The 15,210-nt window shown below is 41.3% G+C and overlaps 1 protein-coding gene across 1 annotated transcript in view; it reads right to left on the bottom strand.

Annotated features, from left to right (window-relative positions):
• Positions 1 to 13,907, bottom strand: part of STK26 (serine/threonine kinase 26) — a 65,153-nt gene extending 51,246 nt beyond the window's left edge. Inside the window, exons 1-2 of the mRNA XM_030846557.2 lie at positions 13,786 to 13,907; positions 13,533 to 13,683 (exon numbers count right to left, since the gene is read on the bottom strand). Coding sequence (XP_030702417.1) covers positions 13,533 to 13,574 — 42 coding nt within the window. The 5' untranslated portion in view covers positions 13,575 to 13,683; positions 13,786 to 13,907. The remainder of the gene's footprint in view (positions 1 to 13,532; positions 13,684 to 13,785) is intronic.
• Positions 13,908 to 15,210: the final 1,303 nt, after the last annotated feature.

The raw sequence follows: 15,210 nt of genomic DNA, 5'->3' as shown, positions 1-15,210 counted from the left end.
TTGTTAATGAAAAGTATTCATTTTGCCTACAGAGGGAAAAAAAGGCCACCCAAAATGACTCCAAGTGTCTAGAAACAATTTATTGGTGCAGTACACACGCCACCAAAATTGCACATCGTAAACAGAAAAGCAGCTGAAATCACCATCCCTATGATGTCAGCTCTTCCCCCTGATCTTTCACAAGCTTTCTCTCAACCACAAAAGACTCTTTACATTTTCTTGCCATAACAAGTCGATTACGTAAATGTAACTTTTATCACAGAAGTCATAAGCAACAAGAAAGAAATGAATTACTATTACCTCCCCAATTTCCTTTTCTGTTAGCTTTTTCTCCTCTCTGCAGAAAGTAGAGAAATTTCCCATTCTAAAAAATATAGAGAGAATTCTCAATCTATAAAGCAAAAGACTACTTTTTCCCTTCCTAGGAAATACTGTCTTTCTCTTCTTCCAGTGTCCAACACCTTTTCCCTCACCTACATTTTCTGTCTGCTCATGAGCAGCAGAAATCCTCTGGTATTATGAAATTCTACCTTCCCAAAGCACGGTTTACACTGCAGCCTCCAAAACGATGCCTGAACCTCAGCACATAGAAGAGCCATAGCAACAGCGGTGATAGTTTTTTTTCACTTGCTATTACCAGAAATCACAGTCCGAAAAGATGACGATGGAGGTGTCACCTATGCTAAAACCTGATTCACTATTTAACTAGTTAAATCCCACGTTTTCATTTTATGTACCCTTTGGGAAGCCTGTGACAGAGTAAAAAAAAAAGATCTTTCAGTGACAGTCACCATTTTTCATGAAGAGATAAATAGTTAAAAAAAAAAAAGCAGCTCTCCTGTATGAGATTTTGTTTGCCACTAAAACAGAATCCAATGCCCTAACCCCCTCCATTCCCTATCACCTTAGAATCTAGTGTAAAGTACCTATAACAATTTTAGCTTCAAAATAAGAGCTTAGACAATGATCACAAGTTTCTGTTAACCAGAAGTCATTTGTATACTACTCACATGCCTCTGATTTTACTAATAGGTAAACAGATTTATATCTATCAAAAGCAGTTCCTTTGATGCAATGATTCTCTGTAAGACTATTCTACGGGAGAAATTAAGCAGAGAATTGAGAATCTTGATAAATATAATCCTAGGTAATGTTCAATCCAATTCTAATTCACTAAAACAGCTTAACACTGGTACTGAATTTCATTAAAAGTTGTTTTCCATGACCTGTTTCCTGTATGGAATAGACTGCTGTGAGTCCAATTTCTTTAAGGATAGTAATAGTTTAAATATTAAAGACAGAAAAAGGAACTAGTGATGATAAAACTGCAACGTGTAAAATCCTCATAACACTGTTATGTATTTAGTCATAGGTACATATATGCATATGTATTTACCTTTTATAAATACATATTTAAAGATTTTTATAAATCTTTCTAAAGGTGGTAAAGAACTCTATATAATAAAAATATTTAGCAAATCCATGGACACCATAATTTTTACTGAGTACATAATTTTTACATCAATTTTACTGAATTCCTTTTATATGCAGACCTTCTTTTTTTTTTTTAACATCTTTATTGGGGTCAGACCTTCTTAAATGACATTACCAAATCATCATTTTCTGCTTCTTGAACTTAGTGACCATCCTATCTTTTACCCATTTTTATTTTGACAATGCACTTTTCTACTTTTTAAAATAGTTATGTCTAAATTTGGTACAGCTGACTAAAAACTCTACTGGCCAATGTTGAGCCTCATTTTCTTGAATAGATCAAAAGTGTTTTCAAACACAAAATATACTTCATGTGCAATATACATTTCATGTGCATATACACACAGCCCCCATCAATTTTCCCCAATGAAAACTTAATTTACCGTCCAAAATAATGAAAAATGGGTCACAAAAGTAACTAAGTATCCTGGAAAAGAGATAGCTACCCCAAAAGAGGTGAGAGGTATAAGGTAAACATATCAGAATTTTACACCCAAACAAGTTGTATTGCCTAAAGGGGGAGAAAGTCCCCTAGGTACTCAAGGAACTTATTTTAATGGTAATTAAACATCACCTAAAATGTGTTTAGAGGTACATTTCTACACATGTTTTTGAACATCCTCACTGGTGGCACATCTTCGATTCTGAAGGATAATTTCGGTTTTGTTAGCTGTGTGTTCATTTTAGAAATTGAAAAGTGACTTAGGTCCAAGACTGGTGAATGAAGTGGGGAATCAAGTTTGCTCACATTGTTTGGTGTTGGCAAACTCATTAAGTAGGCCCATTTGCTTCTCTTATTTTCAGTTCTAATCCTTTGTTTAAACTGAGCTCTGAGCTTTCCTACATGGCACCTGTTGGCAAATGGCAATATATTAATCTGACAGGTATAGAGAATATTTTAGAGAGCAGAAGCTGGAGTAAGAAAGGCCATTTAGGAAGTGGTTTGATATTTCCTTAATGATTCAGAAGTAACTTCCTCTCCCCTCCAAGAATTTCCATATGTAAACACAAGGTGGCTTTGGAATATGATAACTTTGAATGGGTATTTTTGACATAATAGTAGCTCAGAGTTATTACATCCGGGTTTTGTTGGGGGGGAATACAGAGTGAGGGAAAGGGATTCTGTACAACAGAATTGATGATATGTATCAAAATTGGAAAAAGTCTTTAAAATGTCTATCTTTGGGGTAAATGGTGCCACTTACTGGCATTTAGGAAATTGGCATTTTATTTCACTTTAGCCAAACTGCATTTTCACAAGTATAAGCATAAATAGATTTCATGTTCTTAATAAAAGTGTTTGCATTTGAAGAGCATTTACTGAGCTGTCAAACCTACCTGGATCAAGGAGCACAGAAGTGGGTGACGGCGAGATTTTGGAAGCTACAAAACTTAATACAAAATTGAGTTCAGCTTCTTGGAAGGATGATTGAAAATCATGTTATTTTGATTTCTCGCAATTTCATCTACTATGTCTCTCCATGTAGGACCTCCCATCTCCATCTTCACTGCTGAACAAACCTGTTACTAATTGCTTCTGCTTGGTTGTGTGGCCAGTGCTTCAAATTCAAGTTTTAAAAATAACCCATTTTCTCCCAAACTCAACAATATCTTTGAGTCTTTACTCTCCCCTCATGTTTTTGCCCTTCCCATATCCAATTAGTCACCAAGGTCTGTCAAGTCTTCCTTACATGGTGCTCAGAGTGGTCCCCAGACCAACGGAGCAGCTGGGAACTCATTAGAAAGGCAAATTCACGGACACTGCAGACCTACTTGAATCAGAAACTCTGGAGGCAACCTAAATGTCCATCGACAGATGAATGGATAAAGAAGATGTGGCACATATATACAATGGAATATTACTCAGCCATAAAAAGAAACAAAACTGAGTTATTTGTAGTAAGATGGATGGACCTAGAGTCTGTCATACAGAGTGAAGTAAGTCAGAAAGAGAAAAACAAATACCGTGTGCTAACACATATACATGAAATCTAAAAGAAAAAAAAGGTTCTGATGAACCTAGAGGCAGGACAGGAATAAAGATGCAGACGTAGAGAATGGACTTGAGGACATGGGGAGGGGGAAGGGTTAGATGGGACGAAGTGAGAGAGTGGCATGGACATATATACACTACCAAATGTAGAATAGACAGTTAGTGGGAAGCAGCTGCACAGCACAGGGAGATCTGCTCGGTGCTTTGTGACCAACTAGGGGGGTGGGATAGGGAGGATTGGGAGGGAGACGCAAGAGGGAGGAGATATGGGGATATATGTATACATATAGCTGATTCACTTTGTTATACAGCAGAAACTGACACAACATTGTGAAGCAATTATACTACAATAAAGATGTTTAAAAAAAAAGGAAAAGAAAACAAGAAACTCTGGAGGTGAGGCCTGGCAATCTGTGTTTTAACAAACCCTCCAGGTGGTTCTGATACATGCTCAAGCTTGACCATCACTGCCCTAGATCACACCCTTAACAGCTAAAGCCTGGGCTATTACAACATCCACTTATTATATCTAGCCTTTCCCTCTCCAACCCAGCCTGTTAGGTTGGAAGCCTAATGTAATCTTCCAAAAACAGACAACGAGCCATTGCTTTCATCAGTTGACTTTCTTGATTAAAAAACAACAACAAAAACAACAACAACAACTTGCTGTAGACTGAGTTAAAAATAACTGTCTCAGTCTGGCATTCAAGGCCTTTCATAATTTGGTCCTAACGTAGTTCATGGCAACAAGCACCTACCTCACACCTCTGTTATGGAAGGAACCTTGTGTGTGTCCCTTTATGCCTTTTCTCCTGCCTGTCTCCCACTCTCCTTTAAGGGTCTGTTCAGGGATGTCCTGCCTAGAAGCAAGGTAGTGCAGTGACAAAAGCACAAGTGCCTAGCATAAAGGCATTCTATAAATGATAATTCCCTTCCTTAGTCTGATGTTCCTTGGAATGCTGCTATGTCCGTTTCTATCACATTTGGGATTCATTACTATTGCTCTGCATTGTTAGATGCCTAAATGTGTCTAATCTCTTCAGTTTCAGTATAAACTTCTTGAGGTCAGGGACTCCTTTGTGCTTTTTGTATCTCAAAGACAGGTATCAAGCACTATGTCCTACACAATGTGGGTCTTCCAAACTTTGCTGCTAATAATTTTCTAGCTTAAATCACACCTAGCTGTTTCATGAAGACTAAGCGTGTAAAGACATTAAACCTGGATCACCAGCGTCCAACTTGGGAAAGTCTAATATATTACCATTAACTGACAGGCACATAGGAAGGCTCAGAGCAAAGTTCAAACAAAGGATTTGAAATAAAACTAGAGAAGCAAACAGGACCCTAATTAATGAGCTTGCTAACTGTTCTTCCCATGGGGTTGGTAGCACTTAAAAAGCATACATTTGAAATATGCTTCTTTCCCTGAGGCTGCTAGACACACTGACTGTAGTCTCCTTAACCACAAGAGGTCAAAGTTCTATTTTCTATCCCTATACTTAGTAGCATGTGTGCATGCTTTGCTGATTGGTTTCTTTTATGCTTCTACTTAAAGTTAAGGCAGGCAGCAGGAAATTGAGACCAGGGAGGCCAGAAACTTTCCCAGCTCTAGGGGGCAACAATAATGATGAACCTAGCTCTGGGAAGAAATTATGACTTTATGGTTTCTACTGGCTCAGCTGCCCCAAATTTTCTTGCATTAATAACAACTTATGCCCCACTTGATTATCTATGTTGCCCATCCCTTCCCCATCACCCACTGCTATGTTATTTATACTATACTGCAGCAAGCAGTTAAATCCTAGCTTAATATAACATACTGTAAAGTGATATGTCCCAAAGCCAATGGCTTAATGGAAAGCCGGGGGAGGGGGATGAAAAGGCACTAACAGAGCAACTCAAAAATGCATTTTCAAAGAAAAATCTGGATGCGTCTAAATGTCCTTGAAGTCTTTACTCCACCTGCCAAAAATTCACTCCTAGGATTGTGTTACTAGGCACTATTGAAATCTGGTAGAGTAATTCACTAGTGTGCTTAGAAATTCCCTAACATATCTAGTATGGTATGGATTTCAAATCCAGTAAAAACTTCATTAAGTTGATACTGGGAAGCTATTTCTATAATTCAAAGCAACTGTTATTCTTCAGCTAGACACTCTATTGTTCTGTAATAAACAAATTAAAAAATTCAATGATAGTTGATTTGAACCCTACTTTTTTCAGTCCTTTACATTTTAAATTGATAGGGTTTTACAGATTTCTTTTCCTCACTTTTTTATAAAACAGGTGAAAGGGGAAGAGGGGAAAAAATACCACTACGAACACACGATCTCTGTTACAAGGATCTTAAAGAAAGGTTGAGAAGTTTTTATCTGTAAACATTTTTCATGAGAAAAAGATAAAAACACAATGCCTTGGATTTCCTCAGCAGCACATTCTTGAAGGTACTTGATCAAAAAGGAGGAGAGTGGACATTTTTTAAAAGATAATTAGAATATTTTTAACTCTTACACCTAAGCTGTCTATAGTTTTGTTTACTCTAGTCCCCAGGAAGTATGAACCACAATTTTGTTCATATTTTGCTAGAATATCCAAAGCTGTCATACCAACGGCTAATCCAATATTTTAGGACACGAATCATTCTAATTCATGATCGTATGATAAACGAAGGAAAAGAAAGGCCAGCGGGCTGCTGTCAGAAGTATGCTGGAACAAGTCCAGAAAAGGCTGAGGGAGAGTATAGCTCTATCCCCAGTAAGGTAAATGCTGGTGAGAGGTAATGGGGAGAGACAAGCAGGAATAGAGGAGAAGGACGGGATCTGCTCTGCACTAGGTTTCCTGGTTTCTCTGAATGTGCATGTCAGAAGATCTGCTTGAAATATATGGGATTTGGGGGAGGGACAACAAAGAGGATGATGGGTAGAGTTGGCCAGCAATATGCTCTTCTGTTTTTAAATATAAATTTGAAGTCATTTTCCTATTGGAGAACTCTTCCTATTTCATAGGATTGTTGAGAGGAATTAGTTAATATCTTATTTAAATGTTTGCTTTCTGTGGTCCCTACCATATAACACCTTGGTCTAAAGTGGCAGATGACCAAATGAGAAATGTACATAAGATGGAATGAAAATTTTAGCTGTGCATATTTTATTGATTTTTGTTCTTTTAAAAATGAGTTACCTCATGGCATTCCTCCAGAGACATTGTTTTATATGTACCTGTGGTAGAAATTCTTTGGGTCTTAACTACAAGAAATGAAAAGGAGTTTGTTGCATCACACCTAATAATAGTGTTAGTTTTTGTTCTCCTAACTCTGCTTTCTAGCAACAAATGAGTAAAACCACGACTCTTTCAAAAGATACAATTCATTCAAAAATTATCACCAAGCAGTTTGAAATTCTACTATTATATTTCTTTTTAAAAGGCATTACTTCCTGTAACATGTGAACATCCATGGGAGAGGTCACATAGTGAGCCATTAATCAAAAACACCTTAATATCAGTGAAATGTATCAGATTCTTTCTAATGTGACGGCTGGGACAGAGAAGTAAAGAAGTTTCTTTTATTTATTTGTTTGTATATTTGGGGGACGGGGGAACAAAGGGAAGGAACAAGAGGTTATTTCTCCCAAAGCCATAAATTTGTCTGAAATAAGCCCTAGTTACTAGGAAAGCAATGAGGGCTCCTTTTTCTCTCAAAGGTCTTGCAAGATGAGAATGAGAGCTTCAGTGTGTGGACAGCTGATTAGTTACAAGTATATTTTGTTAGACCTATTACATGTAATATATTAAAATCATTTTACTAAGTATAAAATGTCTACATTGTACACACATAAATTAGCCTTCATGAGCTAGAAGAATTCAAGCATTACACAATATATTTACAGAAACAGAATGGAAAAAAGTCAGAAAAGTCTAGTCTATATGTACTGCACTCACTAGCCTACACTTTTACATATAATTCATACCTAACGGTATAAATAAAAGTAAGATACATGGTCCCTGCTTTCAAGAAATTTACAACCTAGTTTGGGAGACAAGTATAACATATATAATTAGGGAAAATCTAAGGCAGTATATAAATCAAGGACTGGACTGTCTGCTACTGACAAGGGATATAACAGGTGCTTGGAAATGGGAGTGATTTCTGTAGCCTGGAACATTCAGAGAAAGTTCATGGGGAAAGCAAGATGGAGACCTTGAAAATCAGGTAGCATTTGGCCAGTCAGTGATTGCTGAATTGCAACTGGCATGGTAGAACAAAAGGGATTTCTTGTTGGGGAGTAGAAATAACTAAGTACAGATCTGTAGAGAGGAGCCAGATAACAGAAAGTCTGGAAAGCTGAGCAGGAGACTTTGGGTCTGGTGGTGGTGGTATGTGTGTGGGTGTTTTGGGGGGGTGGGGAGGCTGGATTTCAATAGAAAAACATGGGTTGTCAAGCAGGAGTGAGAGGGGATAATGACAGTGTTTTCATGTGATTAGCCTAGCATTGTTCTGTAGGATGAACTGCCCACATACATCATAACACCTTTGATGAAGGAGTTCAAAATATACTCCACAGATGATAGCTAATTCATCCTAATAGCACTCACTGAGGCAAAGGAAATGCAGCTTTTATTATTCCCCATTTTGTAGATGATTTGCTCAAGGTCACTGAATAAATGAAAGGCAGAATAAAAAAACACAGTATCACAATGTTCAATGGTTCCTAGGTACCAGCTAAATTATATTCTCTCATTTTCTATAACTCAAGCAAGGGAGGTACATGATGGACATTTGTCCTCATGTGCCATTTTTAGACCCTCATGAGTGTTCAAGGCACATGTCCTACCATGCCCAATTCCTGTTTACTCTCCGTTCAGCCCCCAGCCTGCTTACCCCATACCCTGCAACTACCTCCAACTCTCCCAGCTCACAGTTGTCTTTGATTATTCTGTTTCAGCTGCTCTTCTGCCACTATCATTAGCATATTCAACATCTCTGAATATGCTTCCCACCAACGAGGACAATGGTTTGGCTTTATCTATGAGTGCAAGCATTGCTCTCTACCTCTTTCCACCTCAAATTGCAAAGGTGATCAGTCCTTTCAGAAGGTGGAAGGAAGGTAAGAAGCCTACATACTAGATTCTGACACCAAACTGAATTCTTTCTCCAATTTAGGTTTCATGATGAGAGTTAAATTAAGAAGTCCCTCCACCCCAGTTAACTCCTTCCCGATCCTGACACATTTTCTCATCCCTCCTTGCTTTTTTTTTTTTTTTTTGCGGTACGCGGGCATCTCACTGTTGTGGCCTCTCCCGTTGCTCTGGATGCGCAGCCTCAGCGGCCATGGCTCACGGGCCCAGCCGCTCCGCGGCATGTGGGATCTTCCCGGACCGGGGCATGAACCCACGTCCCCTGCATCGGCAGGCGGGCTCTCAACCACTGCGCCACCAGGGAAGCCCCCCCCCCATGCATCTTAAGTCACCCTTCCTTTTCTTACAAGCCAACCCTCCACCTATGCTTCCTGCCTCACAAGGGCCCTCACTTCCACATGCTCTCTGGCATTATGACCTTTCCCTCCTTGGTGGCTCCCACCCTTCAGTTTCAAGTAAAGAAACTGGCATATAGTAAATGCTCAGTAAATGTCTGATGAATGACCAGAGCTCCAGATCTATATATTCAAGTATTCGCTGGACATTTTTAAAAACAGCTTTACTGAGGTATGTTGAAATACAAAAAATATTGTACATATTTAATGTATACGATTTGATGGGTTTGGACATATGTATACACCTTTGAAACCATCACCACAATCAAGATAACAGACATACAGCTCTACATTTTTATTTTGTCATCCCACTGTTACCTCGAACTTCACAAGCCTAGAACAGAAATCATTAATGTTCTACTGGATCTGGCTCTTCTCCCTGACTTTCCGATTTCTTTTGGATGTACCATAATTGTCCCAGTTGCCCATATTCAACATCACAAAGGCTTCGATTCTTCCTCCTGTAACTAGCTAATTACAAGTCTGGTAATTATATTTTCTACCTCATAGTACTAAGCATAGGGAAGGCAATCAGTCAATGCAAGGTCCATTACATCTGTACAGATATGAATACCTTGTTGAAATAGTCTCAGTAGATCAAACTGCCTCAAGTCTCTCAATCCTCCAGCTCATCCATTCAACCAATCTTAAGATTTCTCTTCCTATATACAACTTTGTTTGTTGAGCCTCCCTTACTTAGAAATGTTTAGTGGCTAGTCTGAAGGCCAAAACCCTTCCCTAGCATTCAAGAACCACCATAATCTGGACGCAGTCAAGTTTTCCAATCTTACCCCCTATTATTTCTCTAGTGTAATTCTTCATCATAGGTCAAGTGATTTTATCCGACGCTCAAAGATCGTGTGCGTGCACACACTTGCTCAGGGTATTTCCCTGCTTGGAAATGCCCTCCCCAATATGGATCCTAAAAATCCTTTGGGGGCAAGCCTTCAACTCTTCCAGTCAGCAACTTCTATTATAGAGTAAGTATCACAGATTTTGCATTATTTGATATTTCATGTGCTAGATTTATCTCCCCAACAACATTTTAAGATCTTTAAGGGCAGACATCATGTAGTATACTTCTGTATCCTTCCCAGAATCCAGTAACTAGGTTCACCAATGCAAGGCAATGTTTTCCAACTCTTAGATAAAAGTCTCCAATAAAGTGTTCATTAATCCTTAAACTTCATTTCCATATCACATCTCAAATAACAACCATTTACAAACTGTACCACCCTGATCATATTTAAAGATACATGAAGACTAATGTTTAAATTCTTTAGCAGGAAGTTTAAAAAATTCTTTCACAAAAGGCATAACACAAAGCATAACATAATAATACTTAGTACTCTAATTCAACATTTAAACTTATTCTCCCACCCACATTTTATGAAAGATTTAACACCCAATTTAGAACACTTGTCTTCATAAATACTAATGCAGGTTCTAAGGGGAAATATCTTAAACTTAAGTATGATTTACAACTGAGAACTTCAAAGAAAAAACATGTTTTAAATCATTAAAGAGTAAATATTTGAGTGGAAAGAAACAGGTTTATTGGCTTATTTTTTTAAGTTGTGCTTTAAATATTTTTCAAGAGTTTAGCTCCTGGTATGGAAAATTAGTTATATACTAGAGAAGTAAGCACAAATTAAGTACCCAAAAAATTCATACCCTCCACATTTGGTGTAATATGGCAAAAAGTTCATTACCACAATATTAAGAAATATTAACAATATGAGTCTGAATAACTAATTCACAAGGAAGGGTTTGAACTGGACCAAATCCTGGGTTTTCTTTCGTCACTCCAAGTTTCTTTTCTATTTTAAACTAGTGGCAACAGAAATTTCTTTGTTTGAAAGTCAGGAATGCTGGAAGTCTTAAGTGATAGAACAGGTAGCTCGACTTCACGTCTCTCCTCAGGGGGGAGAAAAACACTGTGGATAAAGTAAATTTGTTTTTATTTCTGGAAAAATCATTTTTTCCATCAATCTTCATAATTCCCTAAAATAAACTGTTAAAAAGTTATAGGCCGGTCGACCACTTCACCCAGATTTGTGGAAATACTATACATGAATTTCAAGAACACATGGCTAACTCACGTTTTCTTACTACTCTATAGGTCTAAAAGTTGCCCCTCTTTCACAAAACTCGAGGAGAATTCTACAAGCTCGTGATATATTTCTGCATCTCATCTGCAATATTTTTAAACAAAAGAATAGTCAAAGTAGTCTAGGCTCAAGAGTCGCACTGCATGCCATCAAATTTATTTTTAGGATACTCCACAATTTTAAAAGTGGAAAACTTTTGTGTTGCACCAAATGCATAAGAACCCCATATACAAAGAAAATGGAAATAAGAAGTTAAGAATTTACCATTTCATTCAGACAGAGAAAATGACAAATAAATATTCCTCTCCTCTTTTCTAATATTGAGATGATTGCCCTCCCCAAATCAGGGTAGACAAAGTAATCACAACTTTGGGCAGACATAAAGTGAAAAGCAGAATTTATCTTTCAAAATATGTGATTCACATTCTAAACCACCTTAATTAAGATTTTAAAATTCAAGAGATAGGGAACTCAGATAATGAAACAAAGCAGGGAGCCATAATAAATACTGAACAGCAAGCAGTTCCTACACCATATAAATCAAATAAAGACAAATCAAATAAGGACCAGAAACCATATAAATCAAATAAAGTCAAGACAAATGAAATAAAGACCAGAAACCATTTTCTCCTCAGCACACAGAGTTCCCCAGAATCACAAACTTGATGAACGGGAGGCACTCAATCTGCTGACGCACGCACGCAGGCAGCGCGTGCACACAATGGAGAGAGAAGTACCGAGACCCTCAGAGACAAACTACACATCCGTAACGTTCTACTCTTCACAGAATGGAAAGGAGAGCACGGTGGGAAAAATTTCGCACTTTCTTCCACATCAGACAGAGCAAAACTGTAGTTAGTAATGCAAATTACTAATTCTCTTGATATAATCAAAGGCAGAACTGAATGAATGGGGTGAGGGGCAGTGGCTGGGGGAAAGAGGGAGGGAAGGAGGGGGGTGGCGTGAGAAGAAGGAAGTTTGAGGCATTTTGTAAAGCTTGAATGGATCAACCTATAAAAAGGCCCTAATATTTCTCATTTCCCTTTTTCTTCCTTTCTTTTTTATTAACTACACAGCGACTTCCTGGGACTCAACCCAGACTTGCCCTATATTTAGCTAAAAGGCCTGGTGCTTAGGAGACACAGGCGTCCTAGGTCAGATATATGTCCGACACAAACGGTCCTTTTGGGGGAAAGTATTTTAAAAGTCCCCTTTTTTGTGTGACCATGCATCAAATGTAACCAACTGCTTTTTTAAAAAAATGAATTCCATTAATTAATTAGTAAACTGAGGCCCCAATCCATAGCACTTTGATTTCTACTAGAAACATAAGCTGTTTACTACTCTAAACATTTTTTCTGAACGTAGAAAAAGTTTGCTTTCACATTTTTAGAAGGTAATGAGGCTTAAGTGTTTCTAGTCTCTGACCTATTCATAAATAGGTTGTTTAGGCTGTCTAGCAAAGGAAAAAAAATAAAATGTGAACGCTTAAAAGTCAGTAAACTTGGATAACATTTAGTAGATAGCTTGAAATGCACCGATTTAAAAACATAACAGCATAAAAAGTGTGTGGCCATAGCTTATTTCTTCTTCAATAAAATGAAAATATAATGGGAGAGAGCTGGGAAGATGTCGAGTAAAAAGTTGGGTCCCAGGCAAGTAGTCCCTTGTTCAGGACAAAAAGCTTCCTTTAACCGCATTGCAACAGACCTCCTGTGGGAAAGGCAGGGGGCGGGGCGGGGGAGTCATCACCTCCGCTACTCTAACTTAGGACCCTGCATTTCTCACGCCACCCTATGGGCTGGACCAGGTTGGGGGAGCGAGATACAACTTGGCCCTGAAGCAGCAGCACCAAAAGGGGAAAAGAAGTCACCTCGCTCTTTGCTCTACGCATACAGGAAGAGCCCAATTCAAAGCCGCCACCACCGACACCCCGTTGCCTTGCTCCGCCCCAACTTGTGTCGTGTGTGTGTGTGTGTGTGTGTGTGTGTGTGTGTGTGTGTGTGTGTGTGTGAGGGGGGAGCACCACTTGCGTTTTACCCCACGATTTCCGAGACACCTCCATCTCTCCCAAGTTAAGTGCTCCCACCTCCAACCCCCAACCGCACCACGCTCAGCCGGCGCAGGTGTCTCGCTCCGGGCTATTTTGTGCACCCCCCCTCGCCCCCCAGCATCCCCACCTCGCCGCGCCCCCAGTCCCTCCGCGCCCGGCCGGCGCAGTGCACCACCTAGCTTACACGCCGGGAAACACTGAGAACGCTCTTCCCGGGTCACCTGGCCGGAGCGCCCGGCCCGGCTTCGGGGAAGCCCTGGGCCGCCTCTCGTCGCCCGTGCCCAGCGCGGAGCGCGCCCCCGGCTCCCGGGCAGTCACGTGGACGGCGGGGGAGGCCCGGGCGTCCTCACCTGCATCCCGGGCACTTGGACCGCCACCGGTGAGTGGGCCATGAAGGCGAAAGCAGCTCCGCGCGGCTTCGGCGGCGGTGGCGCCTTGGGCTCCGACTGGCTCCTCCTCCGGGGGTAGGTCGGCGGCCCTCCCAGGCTTTTCGACCGGGGCCTGGAAGGACACATACGAGTGGGGTTACGGGGCGGGTGGCGCGCGCGGCCCGGGGACGGGAGGTGGGCGGTCCGCGGCGCTGCTCCCCGAGACTCAGTCTACCTTTCTGGCGCCGGCCCGCCGCTGTGGCAGCCGCCTCAGCTGCTGCTCCCCCTACTGAACGCTGGGCACCGTGTGTGGCGGTGGCCGGGACCTGGGCTCGAGTGATGCCGCTCGTCTGCTCCTCGCCGCTTTAGGAAGAGGAGGTGGAGGCGCCCCAGCCACCCGCCTGCTCGCCGGGCCGGGGAGGCGGTTGGGGGCGGTTCCGCCGCTGGCCCTGCCTCCGCCCTGCAGCCGGGCGGTGTCAGGAGAGCTAAGGCTCCGCGCAGGGAAGGGGCTCGGCTGGGGTGGTTGGAGCCCGAGAGGAGGGAGGCTTTCCCGGCCCACGGAGAGGAGAACCCGCGGCCAGGGGGGCCTGGAACACGGCTCGGCCTGGAGAGAGAAGGGAAGAGTTCGGGTGACCCTCGGGGTCCGAGGGCGTCCCGGACGCGGCCACGTTGCAGGCAGGCGTGCAAGGGCTCGGGCACACGCGGCCTCGCAGAAGTCTTGAGTTGAAACTTGGCGGGTGTTGGAAGTCCTTCTTGACTCCCCGATCTGGTCGAGGGCGGGGACGCAGAGAGCCGCCGAGTCGGTGGACCCCTGCTCTTTCCCCAGCTTCGGGCCGGGCCACTGGGCGGGTCCGTGACCACTCTCCTCTTTCCGGATTCCCCGCCCCCAGACAGGCTTCAGGTGACTTAGAACTGAGGCTACCCCTACCTATCTCTTGGGCTGTCAGTTGGGGGGTTTGGTGAGGGCGACCAGACTGGGGCTTCTCTTCATCACAAGTTCTGCACATGTAAGAGAGAGGGAAGTTGGAAAACAGATGGTACATCGGCAGAAAAATTAATGAGGAAATAGAGGCATGGGAAATGAGATTGGGTCATTAGATGGGCGTATTATTGAACTCAGCATACACAGCAGTGGTTTTAGCAACTCCCTGCCTCCACCCCATTTGAAGTTTCACTCCAGCAGGGAGACAGGCTCTTTTAAGAATAACCTAACAATAACAACCGCTATAATAATAATAGCAATTATGGTCATCTCATTATGAAGGAACCTTTGAGAACCCACAAGGGGTTGTAATATGTAATACAAGTGCCAGTTTAAAATGAGGATGGAGTTCCCTAACTTGCAGGTTGTTGTAGGTCTGTACCCAACACAGTGTTGGGACTCCGGCAGACAATAAATGTTTCTCTTGTTCCTTTAGAATCTGTCTCCAAAGATAGCAAATTATTGTTATCACTATAGTTATTGTTAATGGGTGCCATTTTCTTTGTGCCAGGGACCATTAAGTGCTATGTATATGTTACCTTATTAAATCTTTACAAGGGTCCCCTGAGGTCACATTGCTTTTCTTCCATTTTGCAGAAATGCAGAAAAAGGCTCAGTGAGGTTAAATAATTTGAGCCAAATATCACATAATTAAGAAGTGGTAGGGCTGGGAATTCA

This window comes from Globicephala melas, chromosome X (genome assembly GCF_963455315.2).
Source record: "Globicephala melas chromosome X, mGloMel1.2, whole genome shotgun sequence".
NCBI lineage: Eukaryota > Metazoa > Chordata > Mammalia > Artiodactyla > Delphinidae > Globicephala > Globicephala melas.
This window is presented reverse-complemented; position numbering and strand designations above follow the sequence as displayed.